Source organism: Aptenodytes forsteri, unplaced genomic scaffold, assembly GCF_000699145.1.
Source record: "Aptenodytes forsteri isolate BGI_AS27 unplaced genomic scaffold, ASM69914v1 Scaffold237, whole genome shotgun sequence".
Lineage (NCBI taxonomy): Eukaryota > Metazoa > Chordata > Aves > Sphenisciformes > Spheniscidae > Aptenodytes > Aptenodytes forsteri.
In genome coordinates, this window is record NW_008794451.1 from 402529 (window position 1) to 422328 (window position 19800).

General features: G+C 38.5%; 1 protein-coding gene across 1 annotated transcript; it reads right to left on the reverse strand.

Moving 5' to 3' along the window:
• Positions 1-284: 284 nt before the first annotated feature.
• Positions 285-16867, reverse strand: PLPPR4 (phospholipid phosphatase related 4). Its single transcript, XM_009290476.2, has 6 exons — positions 16688-16867; positions 12151-12280; positions 10223-10418; positions 5099-5156; positions 3642-3815; positions 285-1622 (listed from the first exon to the last, which is right to left on the reverse strand). Exons 1-6 carry the CDS (start codon positions 16766-16768, stop codon positions 285-287), a joined length of 1977 nt encoding a protein of 658 aa, XP_009288751.1. The 5' UTR covers positions 16769-16867.
• Positions 16868-19800: the final 2933 nt, after the last annotated feature.

Genomic DNA, 19800 nt, shown 5'->3' on the forward strand with positions numbered 1-19800 from the left:
TTTTGATTGACATCATCACCCTCAGATAAACATTTTGAGTCTGAAGAAACAAGTTGCATGAAAATGTTTCACATTAGTTAGGTTCTGGCATTGTGCTTTTCCCCCCACCACATGCTTTCCACAGGCTCATGCACATTGCACATCAGCAGTGTCAACAACAGTTGGGCTGCTGGTCAATAATTTTGGCACATCAAAGGTAAATACCAGCTCAAAACAAAGAGAGCAGAACCTATGTCAAGATGTGTTTACTTTGTGGTGGTACGGACCAGCTGATATGTCTCCTCTCATTCCTTGTATGCTCGTGTGGGGGATGTACCTTTATAGAAGATGTTTCTGGTGTTCTCTGGACTGCTCCCTCTCTCAGGGATTAAAATGATGTTACCTTTTCTTCGAAGTGTTGAGTCCCGGCTAGAAGAAATGGAGAGAGTCTCTGAGCCAATCTCACTTCCCTCCACTGGCGTAACTCTTATCGTAGTGATTCCATGATGGTGATGCTCACTGTTATCTATGTTACTCCTTTTCCTGTCACCTGACCCATAACTGTCTTTTAAGGAGTCACAGCTCTCAGAGTCTCTGTTAAGATCATTTAGCTCATATGTCTGACGAAGGGTGACTTTTTCAGGACCTTTCCATTTCCAGGACCCACTTCCTTCACCTTCCGATGGCATCTGAATTACAGGTCTGTTATTTTCTGGATGGGCCTCAACTCTGACAATGCTACTTGGCTCATGGTCTGTCAAGGTTTTATATCTGATGGCTCCTGTACAGGTGACTGTGCTTCCCTCTGAACTCTTTGGACTGCCCTGAAGCACTCCTTGCTGCTTAGACATGGCTATTACTTGCATGATTCTTGGCTGGCTATTGCTTCTACATGCAACACTCTTCTCAGCAGCTTTCAGCCATTTAGCTCTAGCTGAACTACTTTTGGGCGATGTGTTCACGTTCTCCTGAGTCTCTTCAGGAATATGCACTAGCTGGGATGAGCCAGGACGCGACTGAATAGAGACCCTTGGCCCGCCAGAAAGACCTGAGTTGTTACAACCTGGTACGCTGCCAGGTTGAATTTTCAGGTATTGGCTAGTTGGGCCATGATGATCACCATTTACACCCACCCTGGAGGGTTCTGAGCTTGACCTCATTTCGATAGCCCTTGGTGGTGACTGGCCAGATTCAGTCTCTATTACTTGCAGTGACAACTTCCGACTTTCATTCTTGTTCTTCCACTGGGAAAGCAGCTGTTTGGAACGGGCAGAATCCATTGATGCGTGTATTGTTGCATTTCGTCTTGCTGGATCTTCCAAGGATGGTGTGTTGACTCTTGGCAAAGTGTTGCTGAAAGTAACCATATTTTCCTTTCCCATTGGGCTTCGTGGTGTTATTATTTCTACATCAGCATTTGCTCTCTTGATATTGGTCAGAGACCCTGAATCTCTGTGGTTTCTATTCAGGATACTTTCTGTACGGTGAGAGACAATGCCGTCACTGCTGCTACCATTTTTACCTGGCAGGATTCTGTTGGCATCTTGACTGAGGTCTGTCAAAGACCTTAGAGGTTCTCTGTGAAAATTTGGGTGGAACACATTCTCATCACTTGGTAAGAAGTTCCCCACAGCATACAGGCCCTGATATTTGAACAGAAGCATCAACAATCAGTTATGGAAAAAAAAGAGACGTTTTAAGGTATTTTAATTATATTCTTCTGCCTTTAAATAAATATTGAGTGATAGAATTAGTCCAGCCTAACTGACAGGGTATGCTCACTTTCCCTTCCTCACCAGTATATCCTTATTCCAAATTCTGTCCTCAATCTAGTACATCTAGATATGTATGAAGTAGTCTCAGTAGGATAACTAGGGCACATAGTTCATGGCAATAAATAGTTGAGGAAAAGATCCAGCCTCCTTCAGTTTTCTCCGTTTTATAAAGCAACAGATACAGCTGAAGAAAGAATGTTTTGTTACGACAGTAACAAAATAAATGTTTGCGGTCTTCTAGGCAAAGCTATTTTACAGCTACACTACTGTCTGCTCTGATTTACTGAATCTTGTTACAGCTTGAGTTGTTGTCGGCTCTGTGATTCTGCCCTTTCTGCTGCATAATAACCGTGTAATACAATATCTACGTGATAGAACAATTTATTGACTTTAAATCAATTGTTTTCCAAGCTGCACAGAACTGTAACAAGATTTAGTTATACAACATTTTCTTATTCAGCAGACTCACTGTAAAATGCTGTCATTTTAAAAAGACTCCACTGAGAGAGAATATTCCATGAAAGGGTCAAATTCCTGACTCAATCACTTAAGTCACTTGTTCTTTACACTCCTTTCAGAATTATTTGTAGTTTCACATTATTTCCCTTCCCCTTCCCCTTCCTGGTGTGTAGTTTTTCAGGGCAGATTTACTGACTACTGGGTATCCAAGACAATGTACTCTCTGATGTATGTTGTCATGCAACAGTATATGGAGAAGACCTAACAAAGAGCATACTTGTTTGTGGATTTCAAACATGGGAACAACAGCTCCATTTATGAGAGTCTACAACAGCTTAATCATTTGAAATAATATTCTCAACAGAGTGCCTTTCTGCTCACAGTGCAATCATAGAAACTGACTTTAGTAGCTCGTGGGGTTTCTATTATCTACCCTGGTTGCTGTTTCTTCTGTCACTGTGAAAGCCATTTTTCCCCCGGTCACCTTTGCAGACCATCTGCCTGTACCTTAGATAATCTTATCACAGAAAAAAGGGGGATAGGATATGAACTTATTTTAGTATTATACTAAAATTCATCATTGACTTCTTGGGGGTCAAAAACATCCCACTGGCTGTTAAGACTCTTCTGTTCACCTGTCCACCCTGGAGCAAAAATGTTGTCAGTAGACGTTCCTGATTGCTCACAGGCACCGGGGTTGACACTGTGCTGAACAGCTAGTGCAGCAACAGTCATGTTGGAGACATTCTGAGAGCAGCAAGCAAAAGCAAATGCTTGATGAGCTTTCTACTGACAAACAGGCCTATCCTACATACTCCCTTACAGGACCCTTCCAAGGTGCTCCATCTGTTTCAACCTAGTACAGAGGAAAAGCATATGAATAATCTGGCTTGGGCATTTCCCCTGCATAATTTCCCCAAGAGCTCCAAAGAATCACAAGGGTGTAATATTGCCTTTGATTTCTTGCAGGTTCAGCAATTTACTCAGCTGAGTTGCTGCATATTAATTCAACCAATTTTCTGAGATCATAAAGCTAACGTTGGCAATATAACCTCAGGCTGGCAACAAATACCAATTAATCCAATATTTTTCTTGTGTTATGCTTGTAAGTGTGGAGTAGAAAAGATGAGTATCTTTAAGTATTTAATGAAGCACATAATGTTAGAGCTATTTCTGTATACAACGCCAGATGATTATATACCACTTTGTGTACTGTTATGGCACTTTAAATTGAAATACATATTTGCTTTTTCCTGTTTATTTTTAAAGTGATTACCCCTAACATCATCATCTTCAACAAATTTCGACTATATTTTTAATTATGGCATGTGACTATGATGAAAGGTTTTCATAAAAAATATCAGTACTCTTATTACAGCCTTATCAGTTTTATTTGCTAAAACTTAACTACATGAATATTATATTTACCAAATAGAGAGCAATTCCTCCTCCTATGAGAAAGCCACAGTAAACATCAACTGGATGATTCTTATACTGGGTGATACGAGTCAGACCACATATAATTCCACAGATGATAAAAGCAAAGACCAAGAGTGGTTTCAGAAGTTTTGAGGAGTCTGTTAACGTAGAATTGAAGTACATCTTGAAAAAAGAAAGAAAGAAAGAAGCAGTTGAAGAAACTTAAATTTACCTAAGAGGATATTAATTTCTCGCATTCAATGTTTCTTTCATACATAGATCACTATTACACAGTAATATTGCAAATAATCAGTTTAATTTTATTTTACAGCCCTGTTAAAATTTGCTCACTTACTGTAGGAAGATCTGAAATCACAAGGAATGGATTTCCAAAAACACAGGCAGTGTTGCTTATTGACATCAGTTAGGATAAGGATTTTATGCCTAAATACTGTTCACAGTCAGAGCCCAAATGTTCTGTAAATGTGACTAAGGAGCCATCACTTCTGAAATACAGAAGCCAGATGTCATGCCAGATGAAAGCAATAACCTGTTCTAACAAAAGCTACCACCAGATGCTTTAGAGAGCCATTTCTCAACTGGGGGCCATCATGTCAGGGAGGTCACAAAAATTAAGTGCAGGTGGTTCATCAGTATTATTCCAAATTTTGGCCTTTCCCTGGGCAGAATAAATACTGGCAAGCTCCCAGTACAGGCACAATTCCATTATCTAATTTGATTAGCTGGTTGTTACTGTTGTTGTTTTCCTCTGATTTTTACAGCATGAGTGATGGAATTACTTTTTTCTTTTTTGAAAAAAACTTCAAGTAAGTGGTCACTCATACAAACATTGTAGCCCATACTGAAGAAATGTCATTGGTCAGATGTGGAAAATCAGGTGTGATCACTGCAGCATGTCCTACAATTCCCTGGTAGTTACTGACGGTTTTTATTCACTTGCTTTGCAGTAGCACCTCGGAGGCCTCTGGGAGTGATTGTGCCAGTTCATCCATGCTGCAATTCTATGGAGGTCAAATGAAACTACATCACATAAATGTTTGTTCCTTAACGTCTCAAGTTTAAAAGCAGCGAGTCAAGTGAAGACAGCAATAAAGAAAAGGCAGAACACATAAAGGTTAATTTGAATGGTAAGTTCAAGTATCACCCTGTAAGACAGATAAGCACTGCATTTTATATGTGAATAATATGAGGCATCAAATATACTTTAACATTACACTTTTTGTTGCTTCTTAACAAAGGATGTGAAGCAGTTGAATCTTTTCTATACTCTTAATAGAGCTGGTTTTATTTTAGCTGTTAGTAGTTTTATTTTGCTATCAAACTGGGAGGATAAAAACTTACATCCATCCAGGATATCCAGGCAACACATCACTTTACAATATACAGCAAATGACTTTCTGACTTTTGTCTTGTATAAATGAAAATGAACAGAGTTGGTTACTCACCGAAATGTACACCGCTGCAAAGGCTGCCAGGGTGGCATGTTGAGAAGGGAATGACTTTCTGCCAAGGAAGGACACTCAAATTATGCTTCTCAGTTCAAATACACTGTGCTAGTGTTCACTTGAAAAAAACACTGGGTGGTACAGTCATTTTCAGCTTACACTTCCTAAGCAATATATGATTGATCAGTAACATTTAATTTCTAAATTTCTTTTCTATAATCTGGAAAAAGGACCAATGTTAATGAAATGCCTTTGTTTTGAAGTAAATATTTAGCTTGAAATTCTTTTTGGGTACTAAGAAAAGTGTGTGTACTAAGAAAACAGTGGGAACGAGCTAAAGACTGAATGCTTGATTGAGAGAAATATCTATACATTTATTTCTATAAATAAATTTCCATAATAACTTTTCAGTAAGTACTTAATTATACAACTGACCAATGTTTGAAATGCCTTTGTTCTGAAGTAAATATTTAGCTTGAAATTCTTTTTGGGTACTAAGAAAAGTGTGTGTACTAAGAAAACAGTGGGAACGAGCTAAAGACTGAATGCTTGATTGAGAGAAATATCTATACATTTATTTCTATAAATAAATTTCCATAATAACTTTTCAGTAAGTACTTAATTATACAACTTATTTAATGCATGAACCTTGACCTTGTGATTATTCTCACCGACTTCACTTGGACTCTTTTCAAAGTAAGGACTCATACACTTTGATAATCAGGCCCTAACTTCAGCAATTGACTTCATCATCTTCGTGCCCCTGCTTTGTTGCTCTAATAATGGGGGGATGACATTATTCTCAGAGAGAGGCAAACTACATCTTTATTTGCTATGTCTTCAGGTTTATTTTTTAAATTTCAGCACTTTATAGCACGAGAGGAGTGAATGGAGCACATGAACATGGAGAGGATATTTTAAGTTACCGGGCCCCTTCCTGAAGCCCAGAACAAGAGGGTAAATGAAAATATGTCCAAACTGTGTGAGACAGTAGGCAATATCAGGTCTATTCCTGAAATTGCTGAGGGCCTTCTGCTCCCATTGAAAACCTGGGGACTTGAATGATGTGGACTGGGTCTTGAGTCAGAAACTACAGATAGGAAGATTAAAAGTGACAGCTTAGCTTCTACTTCTCTGACCAAGAAAAGGAGGTTTTGTGTAAGTAGCAGCTACACAGAACCATTACATGGGGCCCTCTAACATTTTAACATTGTTCTTATAGACCCATTTCAATCCTCTAAAAACAACAAAAGAAAAGTGATGGGAACATGAAGGAGAGATTTTTACACAGTAGAGGGAAAAACTTAGCTGGGGGTGGATTCAGTAATACCTGTTCTATGGCAGACATCTAGTTCATAGCTTGTAGAAGCCCTAAAAAACTTTTATGACCTCTGAGCTCTAGAAGTAAGATGCAGTGAAGATGTGTAGCAGTTTATAACTGTACATTTACCTCCTTAAAATGGCACGGACATGTAATGTAACGTGCTGCTGTCTTGGTGAAGAAGGGTATGTCTATCTTGGAGCCACAGCCGCCACTTTGACCTGAGAAAGCTCAGCTTGGGATAAATTCAGCTTCGCAGACGGGTCTTGCCACCCTAACTGGGCCCCATGTATAGCCATTTTCCTAGCAGCACCTGAGTTAGCTAGTTTAAAATAGCAAAGACTGAAACATAGTCCTTCACCTTTAGACAAAGACATTTTTCTGCAAAGCAGCAGAGTCTACTTTCTAATTTTCTTTCCTATGCATTTTGCCTTGTCTGTTCTAAACAACTCATTGGCAATTAAATGTGTGCATGTAGTTCAGTGTGAATGCCACACTGCTGATCTGAATTTGAGCCCATGGCTCCAGCAGGTTCATGACTCTGGCCAAGATGAAATCAGCATGATTCCTTTTTTGTTTCTAAAGACAGACCTAAATTCTTCTTCTTCCACCACCCTCCCCCCCCCCAACAAACCTTTCACAAATAGTATCCGTGGGGAACAAGTTCAGGGTTGAGGACAGGAGGATAAAGACATGAAAAAAATGTAAATGTTTATAATGGCTAATCAACTCCTTTACCCTGTGCAGGTTTTAGCGGAAGCATAAATCTACTTACAGTCTCTGTGGAGCTAATGTGTAGATTTGATTCTATGAACTTTAGCACCACTCAGGACTTGACCTTAATTTGATGGCATTTTTATAGTATATAAGGTGTGTCACTGTGCTTCAGTCAATTTTCTCTTTATTCTGTTTTCTGTTCATATGCTTTTGGGGCAAGCACAGCATGTTACAGACTAAATGCACTCTGTGTACTCTCTAATGATGACACTGCTTTTGTTCCTCTATTTGTTATCTTTTAATCTAAAATGAAAATAATTCAAGCTAAAAATATGTAGCCTTTTTGTATGGCTCTGTATTGAAAAGGTGAACAAAGGTCTCAAAGAAAACATGTCCTGAACTCAGATGACAGTGTATCACTCTAAATGCTCATGCATGAGGATGTGCAGAGGGGGAACAACGATGAGAAGGAGTCATACTGAGAGAGAGAGTCATACTGAGTCAGAACATCAGAAATGACAGAGGATAGAGAACTCACTGGAGATCTGAATAGAAATGACAGAAAAGGCTCTTTGAAGATAAATAGAGGAAAAGATGGACAAAGGAAACTACTGGATATTTGGGGATGTTTCAGAAAACGATTTCATATAATCAGCTGGATAATTATGTGTTCTTCTCTATACTTTTCATAGGGGAGTCTAGAGGCAAATTTCTGTAGCCAAAGTTTCTGGGAAGTACAAATAAAAAATGAAGGCCATTACCAATCTCGGAAGAACAGTAATTTCAGCTTGTAAGGGACCTGAAGTCAAATTAACCTCCTGGGCTGGAGAAGTTACACCGTAACTCCTATAGTAGATGGCTGAAGGAAGTATTGAAGCAGTAGCAAGTGCTGATCGCTTTGGTAAAGTTGAGACAGGCATAAGGAAGCAACAATTTAAAAAAGGAAAAATGCAATAAGATTGAATTAAGGAGAAACTGAGGGTGGTGCCAGAATATTATAGACCACCAAATGTATCCTCTATGATGGGAATAAATTTGAGGTATCAATATATCTCAAATATGGTCATCTTCCTAAAGAAACAGAAACACACCAAAACTGATTGCTTGGTCTTAATATGTTACAACTAATTTCACTGTTTTTTGGAAGTAATGATATTTAAACTTAGGAGCGATCAGCATTTTTGGAATGGCTACAGGCAGTCAATTCAGAGCAGTAGGCACCGTATTTGAGATGATAATGAAATGAATGAGGTGTAATCATGACAATTTTTCTGCCTGCTCATGTGTAAAGCTACACCGATTTCCCTGGGACACCATGTAGGTGCAAGACACCGCTTGCAAGCACCCGGCTTCAATGGCAGTATCCCAGTAGCAGCAAATGGTTATGGGAAAAGAGACAGTGAGGTGAAGGCTGATATAGTAATTCTGGTTATGCCTTTCACCAAAATTATTGTCACCAAATTATTTGGGCCAAATAGAGCTACAATCCTTCATTCCAGCTCTGGATCATGCCCACATATATAAATTGAAAAGATATGACAAATTAATCAATGCTAGTTATGAGTCGTGGCACACTAGACATATTTAAGACCAAATACATCAAATAATTGAGGGTCTTTAAACATCAGTGACATTGGTTTGTCCCAGTGAAAGGAGACAGATTACGAGATTTGCTGGAAGATACTTACAAAGTGAATGATTTCATGATTCCCAAGTGTGTCAACCATTGAAATAAAAGCAAAAGCAAACAAACTGGGGGAGAGGTGCCTTAATACAGAGACGGAAAATTTTCATAATATCCATGTGACAAAAATGTAATGCCATGAGGCATAAAGTTAAAACAGAAGCTAGCATCTGGGGCTGCATACAGAATAAGAAAGGAGTGCAAAGCTTTAGTGAAGTGGATGTGACAGAAGTAACACAGCTTCATGTCTACTAATCAGGTACGCAGAGAAATTATGCAGCTGAGTCAGCGACAGAAATTGTAGTCATTTCAAGCATTCTGTAATTTTGCTGTAACTTTTCTGGAGAGCAGATTTTAAAAAGCACCAAAATTTTGAAGGACTGCAAAACATTCAAACATTCAATGACTAACAGGCAATAAAGGCTAACCTGGTGTGGAAAAGATATGGAAGACTACTATTGTATTCAGTGAAGAGCTTCATGATTTCTCAGTAGTGTAGTGCTTATATTTAGGACACTTCTAATGAAGTCCTTGAACTAACAAGTGGCAGATGTACTGGAACAGTACAACTTACTGACTTATACCTTCAGATTCCTTGTTTAAATCTATGACCTGTCATCAGTAATTGAATTATCACTACTTTATCACATCGACCTTGTTTAAAATAAGATATATAGTCTGGTTTATATCTCAACTTGACTGATATGCATGTCCAAAACCTGCTATTACAAACAATATTAATTTCTCTCCTGGCTATCTAAGTAGGGAGGCTAAAGACTAAATGATCAAGGAGGATAAACCACCAGTTAGAGATACCATGAAAGAAAAGGCATGTGTTTGGGAACACACAGATTTGCACTGTTGTGGTGTTTCCTCTAATAAAGGGATTTTTTCAATGCTATCAATGTAAAAAACTTAATCAACTAGAGAAACAGAAAACAAATAAACTCTTCCAACAAATCCCAAAACCAAGCCTCACAAACTAAGACCAAAATGCCAGACAGTAATGTATGTTATACAGAGGTATCAGATGAAGTACTTGGGTGGCTTCTTCCCCTGCCTGTTATGGGGACCTTACCCAGATCCCACTGGGAAAAGCAGTAGAAGCTATATGTATTAATAATTATATAGGAAATTGTCTCCTTTGAAGGAGGGAAAATAACTAGCTACTAACGACTGTGCTTCAGAATCTGACAAAGTCTTCCAAAGCCCATTGTTGGCCTAATATCTTTATACAGAAAATTGAACATCACTAAAAAGACACTTATGCTCTCACCTTTGTTATAAAAACCTGACAAAACTCATTCACACTTTAACTAGAAAAAAAAATCTTGAAACTGGGACAGAAGATAAAAAATAAAATGAATACTTAAAAATGTACACAGTGAAGGATAGAACCAACCTTCCAGCATTGATAATATTGAGATCAGCTCCTGAGCAAATATCTTCCACAACATATGAATTCTCTGAGCAGGATACATTTAAAGATGTATAGTTAGGCTTGCAAACAGTCAGGAAATATGGTGCCTGATATCCTGTTGATAGCTGTATAATATCAGTAACAAGAGCAGTAGAACAAAGACCAAACACATGAACACCTAGAAAAGAAATCAATAGAGCTTGTTAACTTTATTATATGCATAAATTAGATTAATTCATTGTGACAAAATAGATTCAGCAGAATTCTGGTAGCTTGTGTCATTGGACTTGAGAGAATTTAACTGAAGATGAATTTTTTTTACAAAAGCTTATTGCAAAGTTGAATTCTTTAATGTAAAAAATTAAGATTATTTATGCTTGTTTTCTTCCTGTTGATACTTAACATTTCATTTTGATGGCTTGATGTCCTCCCACTTCTTTTCATAAAAGTGAACTACACTGGAGCTGCTTCAGTTTGGAAAGCAGTTTTCTGAACTGACTAAAGGACAGCCAGCTATTTGAGGAGAGCATACGTGCTCATCCAGTCCTTGGACTTGCCCACTGGGATACAGGCTTTTAATAACATGGACAGCTGCCCATTCTATCACTGCTCTGAGGACCTGTTCTCTTTTTACCACCAGGGACTCATCAGCTGGCAGTAACTTTGGCTACCTTCACACCTCTGATAATTCTTGAGTACCAAGTCCTTGCCGCGAGTCCAAATATTTAAGTCTTTTTGGTAACTCATCAATGTTTCTGTCTGGTTAATAATGCCAAATTCACAAGGCAGTTGAAGCAAATGCAATTGTTTTACAGAGCATTTTCAACTGCTTTTCCCCTAAAGATTTACCTCTAATACCCTACTTGTATTCATATAAATAAATTTATTTTTCATCTTAAAATTGAAAGAATGCTAAAGTCATTAAAATATGAAAGAAACTGCAAATTCAGAGTATGAATCAAGAATGAAATTCAGGCATCTTTGAGCTTGTCTTTTTTGGTGATGAAACGGGATGCCATAGAGGAGGAGAAGTGGAGAGCATGGGGTATCTTTACAGTCCTCCTTGCTGATGTTGTAATCTACCATCCCCTCTGCTCACTTCCTCACTGCTGCTCTGAAGAGGATGCTTTACTGATTTTAAACTGTATAAACTCTCCTGTCATTACCTCCCTGCTTGCCAGACTACAGAACCTAGTGTACAGTCCTCCTACCAGGTTTTCAGTCTGCTGTCCTGCAGGTTGTCTTTGCCTAGGCTGCCCTCTCTAATGAGAGATTTCTGGAACAGAGAAAATCTTTCCTTTAGCTACTCATTGGTAGAGGAAATTAACTGTAAGAAGGGGAACAAAGTCCAGTTGTCTTTTCAAGTTCAGTTTTCATAAGTGACAATTAAAACAAAGTAAAATAAAACAATCCAACATGTTCCTCTCTATCATTAGGTTGCCAGATTCTAGCCCTTTTTCAAGAGGTAGATAAACACACCCCAGAAAAAGAATGTCAAATCTACTGACAGTTTCTGACAAGTTTTTACTGTCATGCTAAATACTGTGTCAGGTGGGTTGAATCCTTATGATGCACTGAAGACAGGCAGGGGAAACTATACACTGAAACCATTAAATGGAAGCCAGCTCAAGGTGGGCAGAGAAGGAAAAGCAAATTATTCTTTTAGAAACACTGGCAGTAGTACAGGAGAGGAGAGGGAAAATGGAGAGTGTAGATGCTGCATTACTGAGTATGGGGCTGCTCTGTCGCTCCATTTGACAAGTTTCTTCTCGCGTTTTCTGGCAGAGGAAGATCTATGCCAGTGACAGCCCTGCACTGTTCTGAGAGGCTGCTTCACAGAAAGAAACCTGCATGGTGAAAACTGGATGTATATGGAAAGCTCTTCTTTGTGACTAACATTTGAAACGCACCAACAAATCTCACAGCTCTTCTAAGAAAAGAATTGAAGTTGCATCCTCCTGCATTAATATTGGCCTCTGTTCCAATCCCATTTCTTCTTTTGGACAGGCAACAGTAGAGAATTCCTTCTCCTATCATTATCTGCAATGACAAAGGAACCGTTAAATTAAATGTAGCAGTTACTCGGAAGACACTGATTGAATTTAAAGGGCTGAAATATAACTATACCACAACCAATGTCATCCACTGACATGTACTCGCCTTTAAAAGGTTCGTTTCAATATGTAAACATTCAGTAATGCAACTTAGCCTAAGTGAGGGCAGGCAAGAAGGTGGCACTGAAATTAAGTGTAAGTGGCATACAGTATACAGTGCTCAGTGGAATCGGGGTCTTGATCCACAGCTGAAATTTGATGCTTCTACAATAAAAAAGTAATAACTAGAAAATCTTGCCTCTAAAATAATCCGGAGCCACTGCAATATCTTAGTGCTCCTGAGGTGGTTTTAGCACTCAGTCTTGGCCTCAAGCCTAGCAATTCCTAGCAGCTTCTAATTACGTGACAGCCTGCTCTTCTGTATTTGTTTAATTTGGCTTGGGTTTTAACCAGATCCACAGCAGCAGAAAAAGTTCTGTCCTTATGGTCCCTCTGAACACACCAAGCAAAACAGATTATGACTGAAGCCATAGGGTTTATAATAGAAGGGGTTTATAATAGAAATAAAGAGAAGGGTATAAATGAAAAATGGTGTTATTTGCTGGAAAATCCAGATCCATTTATACATTTGCAGTCTCAGGTTTGATTGTTTTCCTTGTTAAATAGTGCCAACAACTTGGAAATCTGTACTGGGCTTGTACAGAGTTCAGAGTAAGGGTTGGGTTGAAACTTTGAAATTAATGAGGCAGTTCTCACCACTAAGAGGAGATTCACCTTGTCTATCCACAGATGCATTAAAAACTAATATATGCAATGCACAAAGCTTACAATGCAATGAGATGCTAAAGCATCTGAATTATGGTGAATCTGCTGTAATTACCAGTGAAGTTTGTGCGTGCTAAGACCCCTCACCCTAGGAGAAGGGAGGTACAATGGACAAGCTTAGTCTAACTCTTTTTTAGCTAAAGGTTTAATAAATTGAAATTTGCTTTCTTTGCCAAAAAAATTGAAGTAGTGAAGCTTGTCTCATTACATGGAAAAGTCAGTGGTAAGGGTTATTTAAGGAATTTTAATTAGATGAGAACTATGGTCACTATTATCTGTCTCCATTTGATCAATTTACAGCTGAAACTTCCCAGAGATATCAGTAGTATTTCAAACTTAAAAAACAGAGAAACTCTGATAGTTTTTAGCCAAGCTCTAGGGAACATCTGGCACAGGGAAAAACACCAGAGAGATGGATTAGCTTGTGTGATAGAGGAGAAAATTGGGAAACAGCAAGGCCTATGACAAGGAAAATTCAGAGGCTGGTATTTCCAAGGAAACAAACTCCTGCAGTAGAGGAGGCAGCAGGACTGAAACTGCCAGCAGTGAATTTCTCTCCTTGCTACTTGATTTCCCAAATCAATGTGATCTAATTTCCTGGTGATCTCTGTGAGAAAGCACACTATTACCTTTAAGCAGGTTTTTAGTCAGTGGCTGATAAGGGTTTGAACCTACACTGATTAAATAACTGGTCCTAACATTTTTGAATGAATAACTGGAGAGAAAATATGTCAGAGGATCAGATTCAGAGTTCTTTGAAGCAAATGGAAGTCATGCTGCAATTCAGGTATATCTATATTCCAGACATAAAATATCCATGTTGGTAATTTCATACAAGTCCAGTTGTTCCACACTGAAGTCTCCTGTGTTTTATGAATACATATAGAAAATTTCATATATGCCACAAGCTATAAGACATATGTCAATAATACAGGTAGCAATTTTCTGTAGCGCTTCAGGGCTACAGAACAGACCTGATTAAAAGCAGTTGCTGCTCACTAATAATGAGCAAAAAAACCCAAAGGAAAAAAACCAAAACCATAAAGTCCCAAATCCACACAGATCCTTCTGTAATAATGGCTTGGGAAAATAAATTATAAAATGCTAGATTTGTTGTAGAAAAATTTGCTATAAAGTGAATAGATTTAATATGTTCTCCAGTCTTGGGAAATACTGTGTATATCAACAAAAATAATATAGAAAAAGTTCAGTCCTATTCTAATATTTATATAAGGCTTTAAGGAGGGATTGAGACTGGAATTTGCTTGTCTTCTCCCCCCCTGCCCCCGCTTTTTTCAAAATTTTTTCTTATTTACAGTCTTTGGTAATATTTAAAATGTGGATTAATCGCACCTGTATTTTATTGAGTCGTGGTGACCTTCTGCCTCATACTGCAGTAAGTACCTGGACTGCAGACAGAGGCTAGCATATGCTATGTTACTGGAGATCCTCAATTCCTCACATAGCTCATGCTTTCTTTTCTATATTTTACAGGTTTTATAAAGTGTGTAATTCATTGAAATGTTAATGAAAACTAAATTATAAAATGCTAAACTCTACAAGATGACAATGGATCAATTGCAATCTTTTTGCATTGAGCTTCATTGGCCTATTTTTCCAAAGAAAAAGGGAAGAACTGGACAAAAAAACCCCTGGTTTTTTACTTCAGAAGTGGTACTGAATAATAAAGAGCTGATGCTCTACACCATCTTCAGTGCCTTTTATTAAAGGAGGTTGTGTATTTTGCATTAGCAGAGCCCATTCTCCATCTAATACAAGCATCACACTCATGCTCACACTAACACAAATGAACTACACCTTCCTGAAGCTTCAGGATTTACCTTCTTTACCAATCTTATGTTTGATAGGCACGCTCAAGTGGGGGTTTTGAGTTCCTCACATGGCATGGTTTTGGTTAGTTGTCTTTACTGCTGGTAGGAGAACGATTCAAGCAAGAACAACGTTTTTTATTGCAAAATTTCATGCAATGCTGAAATAATTTAGCTGTAATCAAAGCCCTTAATAAACACTCCGTAATGAAAGGGGCATCTTTCATCTCCATTGAAGGTGTTTGATATTACCTAGGCTTGACATAAACTCTCTGAAGTAAAAATCAGCTTTTACCGCTCTACTGTGGCCCAAGTGAGCCTATATAGATTCCTTCCATCGTTGTTTCAGGAAAGTCCACTTTGTTGTTATCAGAAACACTCTCTAAACTTAAGAAACCCAGCCAAACTGCAATAGCAAGTTTTGTTTTTATCACAGTATTTGATATCAGTGATATCAAATGATAATGATGACTACCACAGTTTGCTGCAAGCGTCTGCACCAGGAATGCTGAGAGTCTTAGTTCCCAGTTCCTAAATGAGTACAATTTTTAGGCTGATGGTTGTGCAAAATCCTTCAAAAATGGTTTCTAAAGCAACCAAAATCAAACACAGTAAGAAGAGTTCAGTTTAAAAACAGACAAATAAACAAAAAACATCCTGGAAAGCAAAGAGGGAACAGCACTTGATGATTTTTATACGGGCCTCACATTTTATAGATTTTGTAATTGCAAATTGGCTAGTATTGTAAAAGGAATGGGCTGGTTGAATTTAAGGGAATTCAGAGGAGCTGGCAGCAGAGATACATTTGCAGCTGGCCTTAGAGAAGTGCCTAACCAAGATGCGCAGTCATTGCTGTCAGGGGAGAGAAGAGATCCTTTCAGAAGGTTGATTCAGCTTTTAGGTGCATGGAATCACCCACTCAAGGTGAATTTCTCTCTCCATTTGCCAAACAGTAGTGGTGTGAGAATAAGGCTCCTATCTGAGCTGCCTAAAATCAGATGCAATGAATTCCCTCTAGTATATATAAAGGTAAAGTCTTTAGATTTCATTTTAATTTGACACAGCAATTCCAACAGGGACAATACTCATCTGTATCAGACAATTTGTGGGGTTTTTTTCTGTAAAATAGTGACCAACCTGCTCATATTCTGACAGGACATTTCTGTTCTGCTGAAATCATCTCCTCCCTTTGGGTAAATGATTAAATCAGCCTCCTTTTGCCTGCTCTTAATGACTAACTCGCAATTTGGAGGAGTCCCAGTGCTATTTGGGAAAAGTGTAATTGATTTCACTGACACGGCTGATATACCTTCTCACTGAATAAAGCTAGTTCTAACAAAAGTGGCATGTTCAGGGCTGTAAATGAAAGGCTTCCATTTCCAACAAAATCTTGAATTTTTGGTGTATCTCAGAGTATGGAGATGTCCTGTCTGTAAAAGTTCAGATATTTGTACAGCATAACAGAATGATTCGAGCTATTCTCACCCAACTGTAGATGCTGTTTCTTAACATTAATGCCCACAATCAGGATAGTGTGAGTAGATTAAGTGCTCCAGGGAATGTTTTAAGGAGCGTGTCTCCTTCTGATATAGAAGAATAAAAGAGGAATTTAAAATCCTAAGGTAAGTAGCCTGGATGACACTCTGCAGCCTAACTGAAACCAGAGGAGGTATTTTCTTTATGACAGCTGAAACTCTGTTCAAAATTTTTAATAAGTGACAGTGGCACCTGAAACTTACCGTAATTGATGGTCCAGCAAAAACCAGACTAAGCAACATCAAGAAGGGAACAGACTCTTGTGCAGGTTCAATGTATGGCATACTCAGACTCTTGTCATAGCAATTAAACCCAGAGTGAACTGGCTTGAAGACATCAGTAAGTTCAAGAAAATAGAGGCTAACAACAGAAGATGCCAATATGGGCAACTAGAAGAGAAGAAAGCAACAAATTACTGTTTGGAAATGGAATAGCAATGCTTTTGCAAAGACAACGTAGTCTGTTAATAAATCTCTGTGATGTTTGCTGTTTACATCTCACTGCTCCTTGTCATATCCATTTTACCATCTTTAAATAATTAATTCTCTAGAGATATGATACTATTCCGTTGATATCAAATAACCCTGTTGTCTACCAAGCTAGTCAAAACACCCAGTCCAATCTCCAGCTCACATAATTTAGCCTTTTCATCTATGAATCATTAATAGACAAACTTTTTTTTTTGTGTGTGAAAAGGAAGTACCAGGACTGCAGCCTCCCATGTGGGGCCTCAGCGTTCTGCTGTTCATCATCGCCCTTTTTGGTCCGTCAGCAACTCTCTGTCATGTGTATAACAGTGCCTATATTAAAGCCAGTTTGCATTAAGTTTCAAAGTAAGCTAATGAAAAACAGTATCCAGTGCTTCCCTAGAATCTAAATATGTGATAATACAGTGTTCTGCTTCGCGCATTCATTTTGTAATTCTGTCAGAAAAGCAATTAACTTTGGCAAGACTCAGTCTGTTTAGAACCACGGTGACTGTGGTTCACAATTCTTTTATCCTCTAGCTCTTTAGTGATTTTACCCTTTGCAATTACTTCCAGTAATTTATTAAGAGTGAAGTTGGCCCCTCTGGGGATAAATTCACCCCAGCTTGCCACCAGCTCCTGAAAGCACAGATCCAACCAGTAAGCCTCTGTGGCAGGAAGTCTTTCAAGAGAAGAAATAGCAAAAAGGCATTTTTGAAGCCATTGGTTTATAAGTGAACTGAGAGGGCAGCCCTGCTCCCAGGGTGGGCATCGAGGCATTCAGAGGTGACCAGCAGCACGTGATTATTCTCTGTATACAGAGAATATATAATATTCTATAAATATATTTATATTCTGTAAATAATACCTAATACAAAAAAATTCTATAAAATAATACAATTTTTGTTTGTTATTTCCCAGAGTCCTCACTGAACAAGGCAACATTAGAACAACTGCCTGCTCCTCCACTGAGACACAATGACTCCTTCCCTGTGTCTCTACTGCAATGAAGGTACCTATGAATAATTTGATGTGATATCTGCTTCTTTTTCTTTTTAAGATGGCTATCACATTAACTTTTCCTCACTGTTAGCTGCAGCTGAAAAGTAAAAGCTTGCAACTACTAAACAGATTCACTTAGATAAAATCATAAAAATCTGATAAGGCTGTATCACATCTCTTGAGAAAAAAATCCTCCTCTTTTACATCGAGCACCTCACATTATAAGAAATAGGGATTGTCCTAGCATAATTTCGGGCATACTTAGATTATATTATTCTTGCAATGTTTGGTACACATTTACAAAAATAATTGATTGATTAAAATCAATGTCATTCATCCCATTCTACAATGGAATAAAAAAGCAGAGGTAAAACTGGATAAATACGTATATTGGAAAAATGATGAATAAAAGCTGCTATATATGGCAGAGGGACAATGTTTTCTTGCATTAACTGGCCATTTTCAGATTTTTAAACATTGGGCTTTCAAAATGCAGACTTTTTGTGCATAAAATGTAACTCTGGGTGGTTAAAGAAGGAGGGTTCTAGCTAAATTTCACTGAAACATTTTTTAATACGACTTAGTTTTTGTTTGAAAAGAACAGCTTATCTTTCATGTGCTGAAGGACAGATCTGAAGAGGGTGAGTTGTATCTTCAAAGTGTTCTAAGCAAAATCTGCAGAAGGTGGAGAATGGAAGAATTTTGCCTGTCTGGTTATCCGTGTTCCAGTTGATTGCATTGCAATGTCGCATAGTATAGAGGCTGTGATTGTGTAGAAAGGGAGGGAACGTGTATTGGCATCCCTGAGTGCTATGAGCATTACAAAAATAACACCAGGCATCTAGTAAGTTTGCTTCAGTAAGTAGTGTGTGTGTGTATATATGTAACCCAAACATATATGTATATTTGCATTCACATACTATATTGCACATACATATTATGTATAGCATATAACATACAAAATATGTAATACATATGATATGAACACATAGTAGATAATATAACTATTATATAATCTGACATATAATATGTATGGAATAATTATATACAATGTAACTAAATTAAGTCCTGCTTCCTGCCCATCACAGGAAGAAGTCCAAGTCTTTAGCTAGATGCCTTATCTACTGCTACTGCTCACTTCCTAGTGAGAGAAGGATATAAAAGGATAGGATATTCCTAGATATAAGGAAGAAATTTTTTACGCTGAGGGTGGTGAAGCACTGGCACAGGTTGCCCAGAGAGGTGGTGGATGCCCCGTCACTGGAAACATTCCAGGTCAGGTTGGACGGGGCTCTGAGCAACCTGATCTAGTTGAAGATGTCCCTGCCCACGGCAGGGGGGTTGGACTAGGTGACCTTTAGAGGTCCCTTCCAACCCAAACTATTCTATGATTCTATGATTCCTGCTGGATGCAGTCCCTGATTGACTATAATGCAAGCATGCATGATTAGTCAACATGGCTAGACTGTTCCTAGCCATTGTACAGATGTGCAGGGATGAAAGAGGGCTTCCCTGAAGTCTTCATACTCTGGGAATAATTAAGATTGTTGTGGAACTGGGTGCCCTTCTCTCCACCCCTGCCTGCACAGGGTCTGTGGAGCTGTTTGGGATAAGGGACCTCCTGACCAGAAGGCTGGCACAGCGCACGCTGCCCTGGTGTGCGGGGAGCTTGCACCGAGCCCCTGCTGCTCTTGCTGGTACGCTGAAATTCTGCACAGCATTTGAACTGACACGTATTGCAACTTCACCTCTGCACAGCATTTAACTCTTGAAACATCTGCAGTGTCTTTTATTATTAACTATTTGGAAGTCATACCTAATGATTTAGCCAGGGTCCAGGTCCCATG